General features: G+C 39.3%; 1 protein-coding gene across 1 annotated transcript in view; it reads right to left on the reverse strand.

Moving 5' to 3' along the window:
- The window catches only part of LOC306849922 (serine/threonine-protein kinase WNK2-like), a gene marked incomplete at both ends in the record, with an annotated part of 97,968 nt that extends 75,931 nt beyond the window's left edge, over positions 1 to 22,037 (reverse strand). The window contains one exon of the mRNA XM_079385305.1: positions 21,444 to 22,037. Coding sequence (XP_079241431.1) covers positions 21,444 to 22,037 — 594 coding nt within the window. The remainder of the gene's footprint in view (positions 1 to 21,443) is intronic.
- Between the last annotated feature and the right edge of the window lie 3,606 nt (positions 22,038 to 25,643).

Below are 25,643 nucleotides of genomic sequence, written 5' to 3' on the forward strand. Positions count from 1 at the left end.
AAGTCCACTATCATCTCCACAGTTTTGAGCGTGTTCAGCTCCAGGTTGTTAAGACTGCACCAGACAGCCAGCTGCTCAACCTCCTGTCGGTAAGCAGACTCGTCACCGTCCTTGATGAGGCCTATGACTGTAGTGTCGTCCGCAAACTTCAGGAGCTTGACAGAGGGGTCCTTTGATGTGCAGTCATTCGTGTAGAGGGAGAAAAGCAGTGGGGAGAGAACGCAACCCTGAGGGGCGCCAGTGCTGATGGTGAGAGTCCTGGATGTGAGTTTGCCCAGCCTCACTAGCTGCTGCCTGTCTGTCAGGAAGCTGGTGATCCACTGACAGATGGAGGAGGGCACAGAGAGCTGTCTCAGTTTGTCTGAGAGAAGGTCAGGTATGATGGTATTGAAGGCCGAGCTGAAGTCCACAAATAAGATCCTTGCATAATTCCCAGGTTTGTCGAGGTGTTGCAGGATGTAATGCAGTCCCATATTGACAGCGTCATCCACAGACCTGTTTGCTCTATAGGCAAACTGAAGAGGATCCAGCAAGGGTCTAGTGATGTCCTTCAGCTAGGCCAGGACCAGTCTCTCAAGTGACTTCATGACCACAGACGTGAGTGCGACAGGTCTGTAGTCATTAAGTCCAGTGATTTTGGGCTTTTTGGGGACGGGAATGATGGTGGAGCGTTTGAAGCAGCGGGGAACTTCACACAGCTCCAGAGATCTGTTGAAGATTTGTGTAAAGATGGGGGCCAATTGGTCAGCACAGACTTTTAGACAGGCAGGTGAAATACCGTCTGGTCCTGAAGCTTTCCTAGATTTCTGTTTTCTGAAGACCCGGTTCACATCCTCTACACAGACTTTAAACGCAGGTAGAATGGTGGGGGAGGGAGTAAGGGGGGTTGCAGGGGGGGAAGGTGAATGTGTGAAGTGCAGATCAGAGCGGGTGCTGGGTGTCAGTCTGGCCTTTTCAAATCGACAGTAAAACACATTGAGATCGTCAGCCAGTTGTTGATTCTCCACAGACTGTGGGGGTGGTGACTTGTACATGGTGATGTTCCTCAGACCAGTCCATACCGACGCCGGATCGTTGGCTGAAAGTTCTTTTTTCAACTTCTCAGAGTAGTTCTTTTTAGCCACTCTGATCTCCTTTGTTAGTCTGTTCCTGGCCTGGTTATACAAGATTTTATCCCCACTTCTGTAAGCGTCCTCTTTGGCCTGACGAAGCTGTTTCCCAGTAAACCACGGTTTATCATTATTGAATGATAAGAATGTCCTGGTGGGGATGCATATATCCTCACAGAAACTGATATATGATGTTACAGTCTCTGCGAGTTCATCCAGATCGGTGGCAGCGGCTTCAAAAACACTCCAATCAGTCAGGTCAAAACAAGCTTTTAAATCTTGCTCTGCTTCATTAGTCCATCTCTTAACAGTTCTTAATACAGGCTTAGAAGATCTGAGTTTTTGCCTATAGGTCGGTATGAGATGAACCAAACAGTGATCAGAGAGCCCCAGAGCTGCCCGTGGGACAGAGTGATATGCATCTTTAATTATTGTGTAACAATGATCCAATATATTACTGTCTCTGGTGGGACATGTAACGTGCTGTCTGTATTTTGGCAGTTCGCGGGAGAGATTTGCTTTATTAAAATCTCCAAGAATGATTAAAAAAGAGTCCGGGTACCTTTGCTCTGTTTCAGATATTTGTTCAGCCAGCTGCTGCATCGCGGCGCTCACGCACGCGTCCGGAGGCACGTACACATTCACGAGAATGAAGGAGGAAAACTCTCGGGGCGAATAGAACGGCTTACAGTTTATGAAGAAGGCCTCCAAATTAGGAGAACACATCTTCTTCAGAGTTGTTACATCTGAACACCAACCTTCATTTATGTAGAAACATAGTCCACCACCTCTCGTTTTCCCCGTTAGCTCCGTGATGCGGTCTGATCTGAACAGCTGATATCCCGGCAAATGAAGCATGTTATCCGGGATGTTTTCACTCAGCCAGGTTTCAGTGAAGCACAATGCAGCAGAGTTGGTAAAGTCCTTATTTGTGTGGGTGAGGAGAAGTAGTTCATCCATTTTGTTAGGAAGGGATCGGAGATTCGCTAGATGAATGCTTGGGAGCGCAGTTCGGAAGCCGCGCTTGCGGAGTTTAACCAGCGCGCGTTTGACTAGGACCGCTGCCCCTCCGACCAAAACATCCAACAAAGCGTCTGAATAATCAAAAACCGGAAAAAAATTGTCCGGTGTGTGTTGTCTTATGTCCAGTAGTTCGTCTCTGGTAAAACTGACAGTAAGAGAATGACTAAACACAGAACAAACAAACAAAAACAACAAAAGTACGGGAGCGTTCCACACCACAGCAGCCATACTCGGCGCCATCTTGAGTATTCTTGAGTATTCTATTTTCAGCATCATTACTCCAATCTTCAGTGTCACATGATCCTTACATTTTAAAACAGAAAACAGTTCTTATAAATACTTCTCTCACTGTATTTTTCATTAAATAAGTGCAGCCTGGGTGAGCATTAGAGGTATAAAGTTACCTGGGGCAGCATGTGCATTTTTCAGTGTCTACTACATTTCTATATTTTTTGAAAAACAAAACAAAAACTATCCCAATCAATTTAGTCCATGATACGAACACAGCTTGGGTCTCTCTTTATGAAAACCACAACACATGACTCAGGGCTAGGGGTCTGTGAGCAACAGGTTTACCCACTGCTTCTCTACAAACACATCAATGCTGCTGACAAACACAGTTCAAAGAATATGCTGTTTCTTCAGGAAGCTTTATTTATTTCATTTCATGATTACACTTTTAAAATGGGTGTAGAAGCACAAATAAAGGCATCAACTAAACCCCAGTCCCACACCCTGCTGTTCCTCAACCGAGTGATTCAGTGTTAGACGGACAGCTGTAAATATGGGCTGTTAAACTCACAGGAATTAACCAATACGCTTCTGTTCCAGCCCTGCACAGCTCTATTAGCACACACAGACCCAGAAGACCTTTATTGATAGAGCTATAATATGTGCAGTTGAGCACACAGAGGAAATCTGCTCGTGTTTCCTTTCCCCAAACGTTACGTCACAAAAACTGCTGTGAGAAACACGGCTGCGCGACTGGTGTTCACACTTCATGAATAAATAACTGCACTCACACACACAGTGAGACGGCCTTTGTTTAGTCAAGACTGACAGAAGGACACTCAACTGTAGATTACAGCATAAACTATGAGAGGCTGTGCCTTACGCTGATTTTACCACACTTATGGAGTCTGCAGCATCAATATTAGAAAACAATAAATGGTTACCTATAAAAGCAGATTAAACAACAGTACTCTACCCAGTGCATTGATCAAACCCGAATGCACAATAAAGACCCCATGAAACAGCTTTCCTTTCTTGTTATTTCCAAACAGGAAGTACTGAACAATAGGGCTGTTTAATTTATACACTATAGTGAATAGGCTTTAGATGGTCACCATGATCTGCTGCTGTTTTGTCAGTGGCAGATGCTCTTAAAGGGGCAGTTCACTGCCAAACCTGACTTTCTTGTATTCTATTGATCATATTTTTCCCAGAGAAGATTTTAATGTCAGTATGAAATTAATATTCACCCTATGCATTTTTAAATGCATGATATTGATCATATTGTGAACATATCAACTGTGCAAGTTTAATTTTAAATTACTAAATGATAATGTAAATACTAATGTACAAAACGTGTTTCACGCAAATACAGAACACTAAAATAATGCAATAAATATTAATTTAACAACATAAAACCTTAATGTACAAATTAAGTTATTTAAATGAACAAATGTGAGCTGTGGGATTTATAGACTTCACTGAAAATAAGACGACTTGCTCTTTTACGTGAAATGTAATTATTATAATTTTCTATAATTGATCTATTACAGCTTTTCACTGAATAGAATATGGAAACATACTGTTAAGCAATTAGACTTTTATCATTAAAATGGTTTTCATTCTTACAGTGTGCACCACAGGCCAATCTCATAGGGTCTTTAAAAAAGAATTCAATAGATATGAGCAGTCTTCATTTTTCTTTTTTTTTAATATAAAATATTTCATTCATATTGTACTCTCCAATGCCACATATTTTTAGTCAACAAAAACAACATTCTAATTGATAATGTGCAAAATTACAAAACCCTTTTACATCCTTTAACAATTTCCAACAGCACTCTGAAAAAATATATATTATATTTTTAAAAAATGTATAAACTTTAAACGTGTAAAGATTTGCAGCATCAACAAACAAGCAGAGATGGATAAAGAGATAAATGGTTTAGACGGTGTTGGGAAGGTTACTTTGGAAATGTAATAGGTTATACATTACAAGTTACCCTATTTAAAATTTTAAAAGTAGTGTAACTATTTCAATTACTTTGTTAAAGTAATGTAACTGATTACTTCTGATTACTTTTTGATTACTTTTCTACATTTAAATTTAGCAGACACTTTTATCCATAACACCAAAGCAATCACGCCAACTTCCAAAATCCTTCATCTCTTGAATTAAGGAAGGGAAAGGGGAAAGGGAAGTGGTGTGTGGCCAAGTATGGTGACCCATACTCTGAATTAGTGCTCTGCATTTAACCCATCCAAGTGTACACTCAGTAGTGAACATACACCCGGAGCAGTGGACAGCTAATGCTGCGGCGCCCGGGGAGCAGTTGGGGGTTCGGTGTCTTGCTCAAGGGCACCTCAGTCGTGGTATTGAGGGTGGAGAGAGTGTTGGACATTCACTCCCCCCCACCTACAATCCCTGCCGGACCTGAGACTCGAACCCACGATCTTCAGGTTACAAGTCCAACTCTCTATCCGTTAGGCCACGACTGCCCTAATTAAGATTATAATAATTTCATTTTAATGCACAGTCACCACAAAATCAGACTTAAGCACCTCTTTTTACTTTGAGATCGTCTTGAGGTTAAATACAGATTTAAAATGATAAGAAATCGTAAATATTAATACAAGTAGCATTCAGATGTAACCTCCTTTGTAATCATTAACATTTTCATAAGTAACTGCAATTTAATTACACATTGTTTCTCAGTAACTGTAACAGATAACAGTAACCTTTATTGGTAACACTTTATTTTAAGGTGCCCATAATACAGAGTAATTATCTAGTTAAGTACTTACTAGTAGCCATTGTACTTGCATGAAACAAAATGTACTTACCATATAACTAAGTTATGGAACAGCATGTACTTATAGTTTGTAATTATGGAGCTGTAATAGACAGCTATTGTTACACATATGTTACAGACCGAGTCTGTTACACAGCTACTTATGTAACCAAAAGATTGTTACATATGTGTTGCAGACTTTATACAACGTAATTATAAATGTAAGTACACAGACATAAGCTACTTAAAATAAAGTGTATCAAGATTGTACTTAAGTGTACAAGTAGCTGTGTAACAGACTCAGTCTGTAACATATGTGTAACAGTAGCTGCCTATTACATCTACATAATTACTAACTGTAATTACAGACTGTTCCATAACTTACATTAAGTACGGTAAGTACATTTAGTTTCATGTAAGTACAACGGCTACTACTAAGTACTTAACTAGGTAATTACTCTGTATTATGACACTTTAAAATAAAGTGTTACCCATTTATTTTGTAATTAAGTTGTGTGACACTGTTACATGTAACTAGTTACTCCCCAACACTAAGTTTAGATAATACATTGTGCAAATGCTGCCGAATTTGAAGCATCTTTCAGTCAATGTCATGAACTCGGTGGCTTTCAGTGCACTACTGACCTCAGCGCTTTACTCCGGCCCTGAATGGAGGCGTTTTGATTGTACTGAGTCTGACCGCGGTCCTGACTGACCCACTGACCCGATTCCACACATCAGAACAATCAGCCCAGTGAACGCTTAGGTCAGAGGTCAACGACACAAACCTGACCTCCACCAGAGTCTCTATGACACACGCTGACGCTGGAGTTTCACTGCAAATAGACACTTCCAGAGATATGATGCTCTGATATGATATGATCTGTCTGTCTAAAGAACCGGACAGTTATGAGCTTCTGTTATCAGCTTCTGAAGAGTCTGTCTATCATATGAATTTCATCAGCTTTGTATTTTAGTGAGCAGCTTTTTGACAGAATGATGATGACGTCAAATCTGCTCCAGGGCCTATTTTAAACACTCCCTGTCATTGTAAATATCAAAAACACAATCTAAAAATCAACACTAATTGGGAAAGTTAATCAACATGCACAAATAATAGATCTCTGATTAAAGCAATAAGCCTGAAGAAGCCATGGATACAGTGAATTTATAACAGCTAAGGGACATTGTTAGGCACGATGCGGAGTGGCATAACTGGCATCGATGTTCTCTGTATGATCCATGGAATCTATAAAGACCGGTCTCATGACAACAGGCAAACTAATCAAAAATTCTTAGCATTTTTGAAATTATATTATAACTGACCACAAGGTGGTGCTGCCCCCAAAATATTTTCAGAGCATGGTGTCGATGACACACACCTTGTTTCATTACGATACGCCAATGCGTTCATAAAATATATCACTTCATGAAAGAAAAAAAATATCACAATGACAGAAATGGGAAAATTGGATATCGGTTATCTCGGTAAGTCGCACTGAATTTAAAAACACCAGTCTTGTGGTTTTTAGCCAAAACATTCAGAAGTTCTATGCAAATATAACAATTGTCATACCTTCTGACCACTAGGTGGCGCTGTGCTGAAACTGTGCAGGTACCCTCAGGTCGTGGTTATCATAACACACACCAAGTTTGGTTTTAATATGCTAAAGCGTTGCGGAGATATAGCCTCACGTCCATTTTGCTGATAATCCGTTCACACATTTTTCAACAGTTGGACTAATTAGCATGATCTCCATGTTATTTTGTCAGCATGGCTTGAAGGTGACGTGATTCAATTTTGTGAAAACCTGACCTAAAGATTTTAGGTCAGGTCAGGTAAACCTGAAAACCTAAAAGATTTTTTTTAAAAGTATGCTTTTCAGAAAATTCTAAATGGCAAAAAAATTCCTTAATTGGCCTGTATTTACGTATTTACCCCTGCTAGGAAAAGCTCCCACAAGGGACATTCTATAATGCTTAACGTGGCTTAATGCATTAAAACTGAGTTTTTAAAGAACCAAACTCAGTAAACACAATATTAATAAAGCATATAATGTACAGACAAGCAGATGAGTACAGAATAAAGAACGCAACGTGTTTAATTACGCGTTAAGCGTTTTCCTCCCATAAGGAAAACACTTAATGGCTTAATGCATTAAAACAGTGTTTTAAATGACCAAACTCAATAAACATTATTAATAAATTATACTATGTACAGACAAACTTGAGTTTGGTCTTTTAAAAACACTGTTTTGATGCATTAAGCCAAGTTCTCTTCCCATAGAAAACCATTATAAGGAAAACGCTTAACTCATAATTAAACGCGTTGCATTCGTGTTATGGCTCGTATCTGCTCCTCTGTACATAGTATGATTTATTAACAATGTTTATTGAGTTTGGTCATTTTAAAAACACTGTTTTAATGCATTAAGCCATTAATATGGGAGGAAAACACAACGCGTAATTAAACATGTTGCGTTCTTTATTCCGGACTCATCTGCTTGTCTGTACATGGTATGCTTTATTAATAATTTGTTTATTGAGTTTGGTCTTTTAAAAAACACCGTTTTAATTCATTAAGCCATGTTAAGCGTTTTAGAATGTCCCTCCCATACAGGTCCGGCTCCATTCAGACTCCCAATTTTTAATATCTCTCACCTTCTGTTCTCTTGTGGAATGTCCCATTGCTTCATTAAGAAACACGGCAAATTCTAAGAGTAAACTGGGTTGCAAATATGGTTTCACAAAGTCTTTACGTAACAGATTTTGAGGAGGTCTCTTACTGCATCACTGATCTGTCCGGGTCCAAAATGCATCATAAAGATCTAACACTTGAGCTATGAGGAGTTTAGAATCAGAAACGAATGGTGTTTGTGTCTAGGCTTGTTTGAGGATGAGTGGTGCATTCGGCTCTGTTCTGTTTTGTTCACTCCAGCTATTTTTGGGCACAGTAACACATCCTGCGTGAACGCCCACTTTCTCGTCTCCTGCTGCAGTCACAACAGCAGCATCCTTATTTCTTGTCCTTCGTCACGGATGAACACAGCCGCTAACTTCATATTTCCTTGGCTTAGTCTGGTTTCAGCTGTGGGCTAGTCGAACTACACTGAACAAAATCATAAACGCAACACTTTTGTTTTTGCCCCCATTTTTCATGAGCTGAACTCAAAGATCTAAGACTTTTTCTATGTACACAAAAGGCCTATTTCTCTCAAATATTGTTCACAAATCTGTCTAAAGATTCAGACGGTAATTGTTTCTCATATGGACGTCTGTAAAAATGAATTTGAATATCACCTCAGAGATAAAACTCATGGATTCAGATGGAGATTTATTCACAGTGGAGTGAGTTCTGTGATCCTGCGAACCAGAGAACGTGCTGCTCACGTGACCAGCCACATGATTGTGTGCCGTAAATAGAATGAAATTTACAAATTTATTCTTATTATTGTGGAAAATGTATTTAAAAATACTTATGTAAAATATATTATCATTATTCCAAGCATATTTTATAATGTATAGTCCTATTTATTATTTGATTATTTAAATCTCCTGTTTAAAAATAGGAAAATAGACTCGCTATAGTTGCATATAATTATACGCGATATATATCCGTTTATAATACACATTTTAAATTGTACTGCATACCTGCTGCTGCCATAATAAAGACCCATTTCGAATGTTTTAATGCTTTTCTTCTCTTTCTGCTCTCACTCCTGTGGTGGAGCATGAAGTGTTGTTCTTTTAAATACTTTCCAGCATTTCAGAAATAAAGATGTATGCTAATTACATCGAAGTACATCAGTTACCGTACGGTGTTCGGGAGAGTTCAAAAAGGGTTTAAACGCTAAATTTTGAATTGATTTCTTCTCGTAAACTCAGAGATGTGGATTCGGACGGCAATTAAATTACCACACGACCTTGGTGTTTGTCAAAAAACAGTAGGTAATTTGGCCGGGGATTTTTCGGGGGTGGTGAGAGAAAAACACAGACGTCCTGGATTCGGACGGCAATTAAATCACCAACTACCCCCTGTATATGCTGAAAATCACTTACGTCCCCCTGAGAAACAATTACCATCTGAATCGGGCTTAAATCTGTGTTAGTGAGCACTTCTCCTTTGCTGAGATAATCCATCCACCTCACAGGTGTGGCATATCAAGATGCTGATTAGACAGCATGATTATTGCACAGGTGTGCCTTAGGCTGGCCACAATAAAAGGCCACTCTAAAATGTGCAGTTTTACTGTATTGGGGGGGGGGTCCGGGGGGTCCGAAAACCAGTCAGTATCTGGTATGACCACCATTTGCCTCACGCAGTGCAACACATCCGATCTGGTTGTTGATTGTGGCCTGTGTAATGTTGGTCCACTCCTCTTCAATGGCTGTGCGAGGTTGCTGGATATTGGCAGGAACTGAAACACACTGTCGTATACACCGATCCAGAGCATCCCAAACATGCTCAATGGGTGACATGTCCGGTGAGTATGCTGGCCATGCAAGAACTGGGATGTTTTCAGCTTCCAGGAATTGTGTACAGATCCTTGCAACATGGGGCCGTGCATTATCATGCTGCAACATGAGGTGATGGTCATGGATGAATGGCACAACAAAGGGCCTCAGGATCTCGTCACGGTATCTCTGTGCATTCAAAATGCCATCAATAAAATGCACCTGTGTTCGTTGTCCATAACATACGCCTGCCCATACCATAACCCCACCGCCACCATGGGCCACTCGATCCACAACGCTGACATCAGCAAACCGCTCACCCACACGACGCCATACACGCTGTCTGCCATCTGCCCTGTACAGTGAAAACCGATTCATCCATGAAGAGAACACCTCTCCAAAGTGCCAGACGCCATCGAATGTGAGCATTTGCCCACTCAAGTCGGTTACGATGACGAACTGCAGTCAAGTCAAGACCCCGATGAGGATGACGAGCATGCAGATGAGCTTCCTTGAGACGGTTTCTGACAGTTTGTGATCTCAGACGATCTTGGAGGTGAAGATGCTGGATGTGGAGGTCCTGGGCTGGTGTAGTTACACGTGGTCTGCGGTTGTGAGGCCGGTTGGATGTACTGCCAAATTCTCTGAAACGCCTTTGGAGACGGCTTATGGTAGAGAAATGAACATTCAATTCACGGGCAACAGCTCTGTTGGACATTCCTGTAGTCAGCATGCCAATTGCACGCTCCCTCAAAACTTGCGACATCTGTGGCATTGTGCTGTGTGATAAAACTGCACATTTTAGAGTGGCCTTTTATTGTGGTCAGCCTAAGGCTCACCTGTGCAATAATCATGCTGTCTAATCAGCATCTTGATATGCCACACCTGTGAGCTTAATTACAAAGTCATGTTTCGTATTTGTTTAAAGGCAATTTATATAATTTTAAGACTTGACCCCAATGAAAGCCACATTTATGCAGAAATCAACTTTCTGACTTTTTTTTCAAAATTTTGAGTGATGACACAAATGAGCTGTTGATTCATTGAACTGTACATTTCAAAAGAACTGATTTGCAGAATAAATGTAACTTCTGAAGCCTAACTTCAGCTTTGGTGGACATGATCATCAACCTCGGGCTTCCTTCAGATCAACAGGCTTCTCAGACAACGATCCTGACTATAGTCGATTTGGAAAATATGCAGTTTTGTGCATCAAATAGACGGCACACCTGGACGAGTGACACAATAATTAAAGGTTGAATGGAGGACAGGCGTGAGCCATGAGAACATCACTTCAACAAGAGCCTTATGAACCCTGCAATCTGTGAACCGTACAGTGCTTAGAACATGAACCGAGTAAAAGTGATCTGAACATCTGGCATCCTCCCACTAAGATCACACAATAAACCAGCACGACTGCACAGATCATAACCTCACATGCAATAAGATGAGGTCATTGTGATGATGATATTTGGTTGCATTTGGTGAAAAAAAAAAAAACAGTGGATGGCTATTAAAGGAACACTCCACTTTTTTTGGAAATAGGCTAATTTTACAACTCCCCAAGAGTTATACAGTAGAGTCTTACCGTTTTTAAATCCATTCAGCCGATCTCCGGGTCTGGCGTTATCACTTTTAGCTTAGCTTAGCATAGATCATTGAATCGGATTAGACCATTAGCATCGTGCCTAAAAATGAACAAAGAGTTTCGATAATTTTTCTATTTAAAGCTTGACTCTTCTGTAGTTACATCGTGCACTAAGACCGACGGAAAATTAAAAGTTGCGATTTTCTAGGCTGATATGGCTAGGAACTATACTCTCATTCTGGCGTAATAATCAAGGGACTTTGCTGCTGTACCATGGGTGCTGCAGGCGCAATGATATGACGCAGCGCCTAAAAGTAGTCCCCAGCTATATCTAGATCTCATTTTCCATCTGCCTTAGTGCACGATGTAACTACAGAAGAGTCAAGCTTTAAATAGGAAAATAATCAAAACTCTTTGTTCATTTTTGAGCGCGATGCTAATGGTCTAATCCGATTCAATGATCTATGCTAAGCTAAGCTAAAGGTGATAATGCCAGACCCGGAGATCGGCTGAATGGATTTAAAAACGGTAAGACTCTACTGTATAACTTGTATAATGAGCCTATTTCTAAAAAAAGTGGAGTGTTCCTTTAAGCCTCTCTTATGAAACACAAACTGATTTGTAAATCCATCTTTGCATACAGTGGGGCAAATAAGTATTTGATACACTGCCTATTTTTCAAGTTTTCCCACTTACAAAGAATGGAGAGATCTGTAATTTTCATTGTAGGTACACCTCAACTGTGAGAGACAGAATCTAAAAAAATAATAATAATAATCCAGAAAATCACATTGTATGATTTTTAAATAATCAACTTCCATTTTATTGCATGAAATAAGTATTTGATCACCTACCAACCAGCAAGAATTCTGGCTCTCACAGAACTGCTGGTTTGTCTTTAAAAAGCCCTCCTATCCTCCACTCATTACCTGTATTAATTGCACCTGTTTGAACTCGTTACCTGTATAAAAGACACCTGTTCACACACTCACTTCAACCTCTCCACTATGGGCAAGACCAAAGAGCTGTCTAAGGACACTAGGGACAAAATTGTAGACCTGCACAAGGCTGGGATAGGCTACAGGACAATAGGCAAACAGCTTGGTGAGAAGGCAACAACTGTTGGCGCAATTATTAGAAAATGGAAGAAATTCAAGATGACTGGGGCTCCATGCAAGATCTAGCCTCGTGGAGTAACAGTGATCCTGAGAAAGGTGAGGGATCAGCCTAGAACTACACGGGAGGACCTGGTCAATGACCTACTTGCGCGCGCTGCAGGATTTTAATCCATGACGGTGTAGTGTGTTACTAATGGTAACCGTTGAGACTGTGGTCCCACCTCTCTTCAGGTCATTGATCAGGTCCTCCCGTGTAGTTCTAGGCTGATCCCTCACCTTTCTCAGGATCATTGATACTCCCCCTGCTCAAGCCAGCACATGTCCAGGCCCGTCTGAAGTTTGCCAAAGACCATCTGGATGATCCAGAGGAGGCATGGGAGAAGGCCATGTGGTCAGATGAGACCAAAATAGAACTTTTTGGTATAAACTCCACTCGCCGTGTTTGGAGGAAGAAGGATGAGTACAATCCCAAGAACACCATCCCAACCGTGAGGCATGGGGGTGGAAACATCATGCTTTGGGGGTGCTTTTCTGCAAAGGGGACAGGACGACTGCACCGTATTGAGGGGAGGATGGATGGGGCCATGTATCGTGAGATTTTGGGCAACAACCTCCTTCCCTCAGTAAGAGCATTGAAGATGGGTCGTGGCTGGGTCTTCCAGCATGACAATTACCCCAAACACACAGCAAGGGCAACTAAGGAGAGGCTCAGTAAGAAGCATTTCAAGGTCCTGGAGTGACCGAGCCAGTCTCCAGACCTGAACCCAATAGAAAATCTATGGAGGGAGCTGAGACTCCGTGTTGTCCAGCGACAGCCCCAAAACCTGAAAGATCTGGAGAAGACCTGTATGGAGGAGTGGGCCAAAATCCCTGCTGCAGTGTGTGCAAACCTGCTCAAGAACTACAGGAAACCTCTGACCTCTATAGTTGTAAACAAAGCTTTCTGTACCAAATATTAAGTTCTATTTTTCTATTGTATCAAATAATTATTTCATGCAATAAAATGGAAATGAATTATTCAAAAATCATACAATGTGATTTTCTGGATTTTGTTTTTATATTCTGTCTCTCACAGTTGAGGTGTACCTACGATGAAAATTACAGATCTCTCCATTCTTTTTAAGTGGGAAAACTTAAACTCGGCAGTGTATCAAATACTTATTTGCCCCACTGTAGCTTGTCAAATTCAGTTCAGTGCAATGACTGCAGTGATGTACTGTTTCACGTTTGAGGTTCATATCCGTTATCTTCCTCTCCTGTCCTCCTGCGCTGGCAGCAGGGTTTGTGCAGCTCAGGGCCGTTCAGTGCATTTCCCATGAGTCTGTGCTGTTGACACAGCACAAATTCACCTGATGTGGCTTCATCAGTCAGGCAGGACGCCAGATGACCATTAACAGATTTGACTGAAGCACGAGGACTCCACAATCCACTCCATAAAATGCTTTCTGGCATCCTGACATGAGATCTATGACGAGGAACTTCACAGAAGCAAAAGAGCCAAATCCTGAATACAGACAGACTGAATTTGTAGCACAGCTTAAGTGTATGCTTGTGCTGATTTTATGCATGTTAAGTTACCTAATAATGTCAACATGTAAGATTGCTCCAAGGCTTACAACTGTTTATGAATTTAGACATTTATGCATTTGACACATGCTTTTATCCAAAGTGACTTGCATTGCATTTAATGAATGCATTTGATTAGTTCATGCATTCCCTGGGAATTGAACCCACAACCTTGTTGTTGCTAGCAACTGTTTATGCTCTGAAGTGCCTATGGAGAAAATGAATGGCCAGTGCTCCAGAATCAATGCTGCTGGAATAGTGTGTGGTCACTATCCAGACAGACAGCGTGACGGAGGAGGATCGGTGGACAGCTGCACCAAAACATGTCAATAATATCATCAACAATCTGTCACCAGCCAAAACCTCTTCAAAAGATCTCATATAGGGTAAACGTACCTATTAAGCTCACCAAAATCTACATTGAGTCATTTTTAGTGCACAAGATATTGGTTTCAGTACAAAAAGTTATGTTAAAATAAAATATTAATTTCTCACACAAAAATATTTAATTGTATTTAAAATGACAAAAGCATTTCAATTAAAATATACATAATTAAATTTGGAAAGTCTGGCTGTGCTTATTTCTGTACCCTTTAAGCACACCCCTGTTCCCATTAAGCTCACATCATGTTTTATTAAAGATTCTTGTTTATTTTAAGGAAAAGTTTTAAAGAATAATTTTATAAATGTATAATTTAAATTAATTAATCAATTAAATTAATTAAATTTTTCATTATATAATAAAATTATAATTTAATAAATGTTTTTGAAGGTACGAAGTCAATCACAAAAAAACAGAACACTAGAATCAAGCAACAAGGCACTCGAGTCGATCAGTTATATATTCATAATGAAGTGTCATTAAGCACATATCAACATCTAGACTAACACATTCAAAAATCAAATAAAACAAACCAATAAAACATTTAATTCATGGGATGAACACAGAAACTAGCCTCATTATGAATCCTCTTTTTAAATGGATGTCAGCTTATCTATAGTCTCTTAAATCTGGAGATCACTGCATGATTTCTGCTCTGATTTTCCACAGATTTACAGTCTGGAGAAGATGATGCTAGTTGCCAAAGATCAGAGTCAGTCTGCAGATTTGAGTCCACAGAATCAATAGAAAACCAATTAACTTAAATTAAAGTGACAACCATCAGTTAATATTTAAAGTCTGTTTGTGAAGTATTTATATAGATGTTCAATGTGGAAGAGCTTAAAGAGAGCACACTGAGCTTAATGGGAGCAGCAACAATTTTTCATAAATTTCATGTAATTTATTAAAATGACAGGATTTTGCTAAATAAATAGTCTAGGCCATGTATTAAGTTCATATTTTAATATGAACAACTATTATTAACATCTATGAAAGTATGAAATACTTTTTTTTTTATTGATGTCACACTGAAGCTGTGATTTTCATAGTAGTGTCCTTTAAGCTCTCCTTACAATAATATGAAATCTTTAAAAATTACAGCACTGTAAAACCACAGACCAGCAATAAACTGTTTATAATATTATGGATGTAAAAGTACAAGCCAGTAATGCCTGTGAAGTAATATGTTAGTTTAGCACACAATCTAATACAGCTAGTCCGCTAACTGTGTTCTGTAGCATCTGCGCTATGTTGCTAAAACTATCTTTTGGATCTAATGCAATTATTTCCCACATCCAAGGAAATAATACAATAAGTAGTGCAACTTACCCAAAATAAAGGCACAAACATCTAAAAAATGCACATTTAAGGGGCTCCTCTTTTGGTGAAAGTTTTTAGACAACTTTCAAAATGTCCGCCAGACAGTGTGAACACATGGAGACCCATATCTCAGTGTGCAATGATCTGATTGACTTGAAATAATAGGAGGTATGAATGAATGAATGAAGCATTTATATAGCGCTTTATTGTGTATTGCTGTACACCCAAAGCGCTTTACAATCATGTTGTGTGTGTATACAGTCATGGCCAAAAATATCAGCACCCTTGGTAAATATGGTCAAAGAAGGCTGTGAAAATTAATCTGCATTGTTAATTCTTTTGATATTTTATTTAAAAAATTCACAAAAATCTAACTTTTCGTTGGATAATAACAATTTAAAATGGGGGAAAATATCATTATGAAATAAATGTTTTTCTCTAATACACATTGAACACAATTATTGGCACCCCTAGAAATTCTTATGAGTAAAATATCTCTGAAGTATATTCCCATTCATATTTACAACTTTGAGCACTCCAGTGTGATTATGAACATGAAATTATCCAGCCATGGCTTCCTGTTTCACAGAAATATAAATAGGAGGGAGAACAAAGCCCAAATTCCCTTAATCATCCATCACAATGAGAAAAACCAAAGAATACATTTCTGATGTGCAGCAAAAGATAACTGAGCTTCACAAATTAGTGAAGTGGCTTTAAGAAAAGAGCTAGAGCAGTGAAAATCCCCATTTCCACCATCAGGTCAATAATTAAGAATTTCCAATCAACAGAAAAATGTTATGAAACTGCCTGGAAGAGGACGGGTGTCTGTATCGTCTTAATGCATGGTGAGAAGGAGAGTTAGAGTGGACCACAGGACCACAGCTGGAGAATTGCAGAAAATACTTGAGTCTCGGGGTCAGAAACCCTTAAAAAAAATTGTCAAACAGCCCCTACATCAGCACGTTGTTTGGGAGGGTTTCAAGAAAAATTCTCCTAGCTCATCCAAAAACTATTTCCAGCATATTCAGTTATCAGACACGACTGGAACTTCAAATGGGACTGGCTTCTATGGACAGATGAAACTAAAAAATTTGCTTTTTAGCAGCAAACACTCAAGATGTTTCACCAACACTCAAGTTCACCAAATTAATATTTGGTGAACACAGATAAAAAGTACCCCATGTGTACAATGAAATATACTGCTGTATTATTGATGTTGTGGGCCTATATTTCTGCTGGAGGTCCTGGGTGTATTCCAGAAAGCAGCTTATGTGACATACCCGGGTAAGTTTGAGGATAAGCGAGCGGATAACCTCAGCTTTCAGTTCCAAAATCGGAGGTTACTTTCGGGGTATGTAAGTAACCATAGTAACTTGCTTTCTGAAGATTATGAGCATTTTATGTTCAGGATTAGTTCACTTCAGCACTATCAAAGCACACGTGACATACTGACCAGCCTTCAGTGGGCCTGACAGATAACGCACAATATTATATAATATTAGATTATATAATATAGCCTTATATATATATATATAAAGTGCTAATAAATAGGGTAATATATTATTCTAATATGGTTATTTTATTTATTGTATTGGCATATATAACAGTTATCTGTATAAATTATAAAACACTATGACAAGGTTTAATTTATTATATTATATATACACTTATTACATTTTATATTATCATCTCACACATGGATTGGCATTTTCTATAATGTATTTCTATAATAAAAATACATATCTGATATGACTTAATATATAATTAGCATCAAACAAAAAATATAAGTCATATTCTCAAGGATTAAAGATTAAACGGGAAAAACAATTATTACACAGCCATCAATTAGGTGTCGATATGCACTAAGCATGTAAACGACCATTGAACAAAAGAAGAAAGAAACAGCATGGTGCGCTTTTTCTCAGTGTCCGTTTCCATAGTGACTCGTTGATTCGTCGCTCTGTTGAGAATGTCTTGAGTCTTAACCAGGAACATACTTAAGTTGAATGAACTTACTCCCGGACGCGTTTTGGAACCACATACCTTGAGTAAGCAAGGTTTGGGGTTAATCAACCCAAATAAAGTAAGTTAACTATGCTTTCTGGAATACACCCCTGGACATCTTGTTTAGACACATAGCATCATGGATTCTATCAAATACCAACAGATAACAAAATTAACAAGTGACTGACTCTGTTAGAAATCTTATAATGGGCCATGTTTGGGTCTTCCAACCGTACAATAATCCAAACACAAACCTCAAAAACAACACAAACATGGGTCACTGAGCACAAAACCAAGCTTCTGCTGGCCATTCCAGTCCTCTGACCTGAACCCTGTAGAAAATGAGTGAGGTGAACTGAAGAGAAGAAGCTGTGAATCTAAAGGATCTGGAGTGATTCTGGATGAAGGAATGGTCTCTGATCTCTTGTCAGGTGTTCTCTAACCTCATCAGGCATTATAGGAGAAAACTCAGAGCTGTTAAACTGGCAAATGGAGGTTTCAAAAAGTATTGAATAAAAGGGTGCCATTAATTGTGGCCAATGTGTATTAGAGAAAAACATTTATTTCATAATGATATTTCCCCACATTTTAAATTCTTATTATCCAATGAAAGGTTAGATTTTTGTGTATTTTTTAAATGAAAGATCAAAAGAATTAATGCAGATTTTACTTTGATTATATTTACCAAGGGTGCCAATATTTTTGGCCATGACTGTTGGAACAAACATATCAATTGGTTAATACATCAAGTAGGATAATACATTTCTGATCTCAAATATTGAAGTGTGCTTAATGGGTACGTGAGCTTAATAGGTATGTTTACCGTCAGTGTCTGAATCCCTTCAATGAAGGTCCCTGCAGCAAAAGCCCAGCGGATCTGAAAAGAACGATTTCTCAACATGGTCCATTGCCCAACCTCTTAGGAAAGAAATGAACAACAGTACTGACCTAGTTTGCAGTGTTTTGCGTATTTACCCCAAATCCACTCCAAACACACGGACAGACAAACCCGGACACGACTGGAGTGTGTGTTTCTGTGGGTCATCAGCAACGCCACATTCCTGCAGCTACAGATGCTTATCGACAGCACAAACACACACCGATGAGAAGAGGCTCTGCTAAACGCTTTCAAATGCATTCCAAGAGGTGTTAAAGTCATCTGAACATCTTTACAGGGCCCAACAATAAAAACCTGAAGCCCGAGTCACAGAGTTTGTGTCACCTGCCCATTCAGACCACTGCATGTACATGATTTCAAGCCTTAAACATTTGCTTTTCTGTGTTGTATTAAACTTTGATGCTGATTTAAAGATGCATAGATATTTTGAGCTGGCTAACACACAAAACAAGGTTGTGTCAAAATAAGAGTGATTTGTGATGATCTTGAATGCATCTGTTGAAAACGATCAACAAACCACTGAATGCCTTCGTTTTACATTATTTGAATCTATAGCTGTCTATTATTGATTTGAGGTTGAGCATTATTGTTTTGAGTTCAAATAAAAGAATTAAGATAATGAAGAAGATAATAAAAGAGCACCGAAAGAAAGATACTTTTGATCACAGACTGACTTGACTGATCTCTGACCTCCAGAGTTTCTATTGCGCTACGCTTTTGCTCAGGCTGTCGGTATCCAGTCAGGATAATGTTACGGCTCCACACGCTTCATCACAGCATCCCTAACCACCGTAAGATCACCGCTCGCTATGAGAAGAGCTTCCAGAAGCTGCCCCTCAAACATTGTGTACAGCCACATTGCACACTTGTCTTGTTTGATTCGATTAAATCGAACTCAAGTTCGATTCCCCTCTTGGTGCGGATATTTTGGGTAGGTGTGAATACAGCAAAAACAGAACCAAACAACCGTACCCAGACACAGCTGAAGAGGTGGTCTCGGTCCGCTTCAAAACGAGCTAATGTAAGGTTTAATAGATGAACTAATGAATGGATGACCTTAGCACACGTGTGGTTTTGTTTACAGTTTCTGGTTCACTTGCAAAAAGGGCGGTGTGAAAGCAAACCACACCAAACAAAACAAAAATCAACATTGTATTTGTTCCGGACTAAAGCAAGTGAACTAGCGGACTTTCCTGGTGTGAATATACACCCTTAAGGCTATATTCACACTTGGCATCTTTTTTTGAAGCTGCCAGCGTCTGTTTAACATTATTATAAATTTATGGGGTAAACCATGTTTTCAAAAAAGTCCTGAGCGCTTTTTAAAACGCCACCGCCGGCATCTTTTCCTGCAGCTCAGAGCGTCTTTTCAAGTTGAAAAAAGTTCAAATTTTCTGGAAAAAAGTGCAAGCAATTAGCAAGTAGCAAGCATGACAAGCAAGTAGCGAGTCATTTCGATAACAACAAAAACAACAAGAAAAAATGGAGAAGATAGCCGGATCGTACTAGTTTTGGAGCACAAGTTGAATGATATAAGCACAAAACTCTATCTAGTCTAAAATATGCCGCAATCCACGCAACCAGAGCTCCTAGACTAAATTGTTGTAAGCACCAAACTGTTTCCTTCCCGGTATAATGTTGCACACCCACAAACGTCGTTGTGAACCGACATTACCCTCCCCGTTAACTTCAAAAGCCAACACAAGAGCCAACTTTCTCGACATTTCTGTAGCACACAGCACTAGGCTACTGTTGCAGCTGTTGTTATGGCAACAAAAGAAGCCCTCGGCTGCTGTTTGTAACCGAAGAGCTGCCAGGTTTTTGTTTTACTAAAAAAGTGCTTGTCAACTTTTTCTTGACAAAAAAAGAGGCCAAGTGTGAGTACGCCCTTAAACTAGGGCTGCACAATTAACTGAATGTGATTTAGGCCTGCCACTAACGACTATTTTTATTTCAATTATCGACTAATTTTTCTAAACAATTAATTTCCGCAAAAAAAATCTACAATTTTACTGTATTGTATTATTGTATTAAACCAAATGAAATCCAAATTTCTATGAAATCCTTTTTTAAAGGAAAAGTGAAGTGTAACAGAGTGCAAGAAGCAGGTGTCCATCTCATAATCACTGAAATCAGTTCAGTATTATAGTGAGAGAATGACAACATATCCAGAGTATTTACCAGAAATATTATTTACCAGAATTTATTTAGGTGAAAAATGTAAATGTACAGTATTTCTGAAAAAATACTTTTTTTTTACTATGAAATCAATTAATTGGAGATGCTTTTTATTATTAAAATTTAATGGAACAATTAAAATGGAATCCAGAAAATAATGGAAAACAGAATTTGGTACAGATAAAACTGAAAAACTCAATTAATTAGACAGGCTTTTTGATTAATACAATTAATTAATCAATATTTTTTTGTGGTAATAAAAATGGATTTAAGTGAACAATAGCTTTTAAAATTACTTAAAGTACATATATAATAGCAATGATGCAATAATAATTAGTTCAAATAAAGTATCAAAAGCAAGAAATCATATGGTTTTATTGAACATAACTGTTAAAATACATATTATATTATAAACAATAGAGCTAATGTAGATTACGCATCACAACAAAGACCTGCAGGAGCGCCGACGGCCGGATGATTATTTTTACATGCTGGATCAATGAAAGCAGTTAAATCTTCTGTTTATTCAGCTAGCTCTATAGGGATCTCTTGGGGTGTATTTGGAGTTTCTCTGGCCTTCAGTTGGAGATTTACTACTGATCACAGAACCCTGCTTCACTGACAAGATGCGCATGACAGCTTTTGCCTAATCGTGATTTCATTTCCATTTATCATGCAGCCTTACCTTAAACCGGTCTTTTCAGCAGAGAAAGCACCACGGTATCACCATCACTTCACATGCACACACTGATCAATGAGAGCATGTGGAAACACACCTGAAGTTCACACCAGGCCACCTCCACCCAGGTGTCCGTGTCCAGGCCCTTGTAGACCGTCTTGAAGGAGCCGCGGCCGATCTCGATGTCAAACTTGAGAAAGCGTCCGCCGGGAGAGGTGGCCACGGCCTTCATCTCAGCCTCCTCCTCGTTCTCCTCACTGGCCGCCTTAATGTGAGTCTTCCCGCTGTCTGCTCTGAGCTCCACTCGCTCCTCATCTGCGCTGCCGCTCTCCAGCTCTTTCTGAGCCTTCTGGATCTCTGTGCTCGATCCCTCCTGTAAACCAGATCGGACAGCCAGAGTTCGGTCCACAATGGTCCTCAGGTTGATGCTGAGCATCTTCCTCTGCTCCTCCCACTCCGGGTTGCAGTCGTCGGCCTGGGGCTCATCATTATCGGTGAACCACAGGATCCTGCGGATGAACCTCTGGTGCTTGGAGGAGGGATAGGAGCTGGGGTCACTGCCGGCACGCACCAGCGCTGAGTTCTCCAGCTTATTCACGTTCCCCTCGCTGATGGTCTCGTAGATGTTGAGCTGCAGCTCGCACTGAGAGTTGGGCACGGATGAGGCGCAGCAGTCGGGTTTGGGCTCCATGGTTTGAATCAGTCACACATTCGTGCCGCTCAGGATCGAACCGCAGGGGAGCGGCAGCACTGACGCATTTTCCCAAACATCAGCGATAACACGTCCATCTGTGGAAACAACAAACTCATCACAACTGTATTCAAGAATCATATTCAGTTTCAGGTTACACCACGACTGCTAATAAATCTTCATTTCTGCGTGCATGGAATAAGCTGCCACGCTTGCCAACAGAAAGCACCACATGCACACAGGTGTCATTTTTTTTTTATTTGACACCAGTGCAAATGTCCTTTAGTTTCATTAAAGAAAATAATTAGTCTGGTTGTGGGTTAGCTGTTCTTTGGTGAATGTGTATGTAAATTACCATGTTTTCTCCACTTTAAAAAAAAACGTAAAATGCCTGGGAAAATAAGGCTAAATAGATAAGATAGGCTACAATTCTCTCTTTAATATGAACTAGAAGTTTCCACATTCATTATTGGTGACCCATTTAAACTGTAAGCGTGTATGCAAATTAGGTTCTATCATTAAATAAGCATACATTTGCATATTATATAAACAGAAGGCATATAAAACGACACATCTTTTACGTGTTTCTTAATTTAATGCACAATCAAGCGGTACGTCATTGTCAAAATGTTCCGAAGTAATCAAATAAAACCTTATAAAACAATTAATGTATAAGCATTTATGTTTTCACCTCTTTTTTGCAAAAGTGCAATAAAACAAGATTTAAAAAATAAATAAACGCGAAATTATCAGAAAAAGGATTCAGTATCATTTTTTTCAAACGAGGTGCTATGAAACATGATACATATTTACCGCATGGACAAATGCCACTTTAAGAGTTTGGCCTCTAAATGCTAACCAATGCTAATCTAATCGACGAAGGCTTAATCATAACAATTAAATGTTTATAAAGACGCTATTTTTTATAAAGAATCTTTTTAAAGCGGCAACGTCAGAACTGCTAAACGCTTCCCAATCCCTGGTTTAAGCCTGATATCTACCCAGTAATGCGGCTTTCATACGAGTGAAGGCTTGATGATGATGATGATGATGAGCGCGAGCTGCTGTAGGTGCCACAGCTATATCCTCCGTCGTATGCAGCGATGATGGGTAACTCACATGAGAAAGCTCGCTGTGGCAGGTCGGTGTTTAACGCGACAGCGAGCGGCAGATGACCGATAGCGCGTTTGCGGGAGTCTCGCCTCGAAGCTCCGCCGCATCTCGTTCACCTCGGCATCCCTGGAAACCTCCCAGTGTGGACCGCTGCTCCAATCACAGGATCATCCCCAACATTCCTCTGCCTCCTCCTCACCTCTCGCTTCACGTCTCATCAGGATCAGGACAGACGAAACGGAACATGATTGTTTCGCAGGATTTCCAGGCAGCTCTTCTCCATACAGCAACAGCGAGAAGGGAACAGATCCTTAAAAGTGTCCCATATGCATTCAACTCGTGCACATTAGTGCATTTACATTTGCATTTATTCGTTTAGCAGATGCTTTTGTTTTATACAAAGCCACTTACAAAAGAGGACAATAAAGCAATCCAAACCAACAAAAGAGCAGATATGCAAGTGACAAGTCTCAGTCAGCTTAAAGCAGTACACAAGCTTATTTTGAATTATATAATAAATAAAAAGAAAACATATAGAATAGGAAAAGAATAGAGCAAGCTAGTGTTAGAGGCATTTTGTTAAGTGTATAATATAAAGAAAGCAAATAGATAGAATATAAAGAATAGAGAATCTAGTGTTAAGTTTTTTATTAAGAAAACAAGCAGTTAGTAAATGAATAGAGTGCAAGTCTAAAAGGGGGACTTTTTATAGAATAGAATTAGAATATAGAATTGGTGCTAGAGTTTGAGGGTCAAATAAAGATGGAAGAGGTGTGTTTTAGGCAATTCTTGAAGAAGGACTCCGCGGCTGGGATTGAGTTGGGCCGGAGGGAACATGTAATGTCTCTTTGGGATGAACGCAGAACACAAGCTTCTAGAGGCACACGGGTCTGAAGGAAGGAACTTAGGGAAAGGGGTCAGAGCCACTGCTGGATTTGTTGGCAAACATTAATGCCTTGAATTTTCTGCGAGCAGCTTTTGGTAGCCAGTGCAAATTGATCAATTATTAGTGGAAATTAAATAAATTATTATTATTATTTTTAATTGATAATTAAAACAGACAGGGCTTAGACTAAATTTCTGAATCTGAAATTCTCGTCCAAAATTTTCAGACATTAAGAAATACAACCTCATGTTGTGTCAATCATGTTTACACACTGCCTCCAAAAGTTTCTTCCGTCATAAAAAAATTAGGCCATATAGTTCAATTAGGAGACAAAGTCATTTTTATAGACATTCTTAGAAAAAAGCATTACTGCTGTAATCTTAAGACAAAACAAAGGCTCTGATATGTTTTAAGATCAGTCAGTGCAAGTTTCTTTCAGTTGAAACTGCTCAGACTTACATTTTAGTCTAGGGCTAGGTTTAAGCCTTGTCTGTGTAACCGGGGGAAAGCTGTCCGCTTGTTAAGTCGTGACATAAGGAATTCTGGTTCCGTGTCCAAGCCTCTACTCATTTCCATTTCTACCAATATTTTAAACATTGATAAATGATGAATCACCATCTGAGATTTGAGTATGGTCATAAAGCTCAGGACACTGTGTAGAGAAGTAAATAAAAGAAATAAAAGATGGTTGCATGCGTGGCATTTATCTCACAACTCTGACTGTTCTTCTCATTCGACAAAGAATTCAGACCGAATCTCTTTTAATTCAGTTTACATATCATAACTGTTTTTTTAACATGAAATAAAGGTAATTGCCCATTTTTAATCTCATAATTGCCATAATCTCATGGGGTGGTGATGGCGCAGTGGATAAGACACATGCCTTTGGTGTGAGAGACCCGGGTTCGAATCCACTGTGAGACACCAATGTGTCCCTGAGCAAGACACTTAACCCCTAGTTGCTCCAGAGGCGTGCGACCTCTGACATATATAGCAATTGTAAGTCGCTTTGGATAAAAGCGTCAGCTAAATGAGTAAATGTAAAAATGTCATAATACTGACAATTGCAAGTTTGTATCTCACAACTCTGATTTGTGAGACATAAAATCAGAATTGCAAGAAAAAAAATTCAGATTTGTGAGATAAATTGTCACAATTACCTTCTTTTTTTTGAATCCTGGGGTGGAAACAAGCTTCCATGAGTGTATATTAGCACTGTTTGTTGTTTCTTTTTGGCATCTGATTTCAGTTTGGAGCCAGAAACCGTGTCTTGTGATGATGACTTAATGAGCATGTATGACTTCAGAAATAGTGTGAGTTGTTTACTGTTTTTCCCCTGTTTGGCTCTCCCTCTGTGGAAAAGAGTGGTATGGGTTTGGAACACGATGAGACTGAGTAAATGGAGACACTGTTCTTCCTTCATTGAAGCATATCATGAGAGACGGAAGAGGAATCATCAGAATGTTCAAAACAAGATTTCAGTGTCTCAAACAGCATTCCAAGGGTTCCTTCATTTAAGATTAAAAGGACAAGAAAACAAGATTAGAGTATATTTATATGTATAATGTTTTACAGACTAAAGCCTGAAGGTGTGTGTTATTGAATTT

Source organism: Barbus barbus (genome assembly GCF_936440315.1).
Source record: "Barbus barbus genome assembly, chromosome: 29".
Lineage (NCBI taxonomy): Eukaryota > Metazoa > Chordata > Actinopteri > Cypriniformes > Cyprinidae > Barbus > Barbus barbus.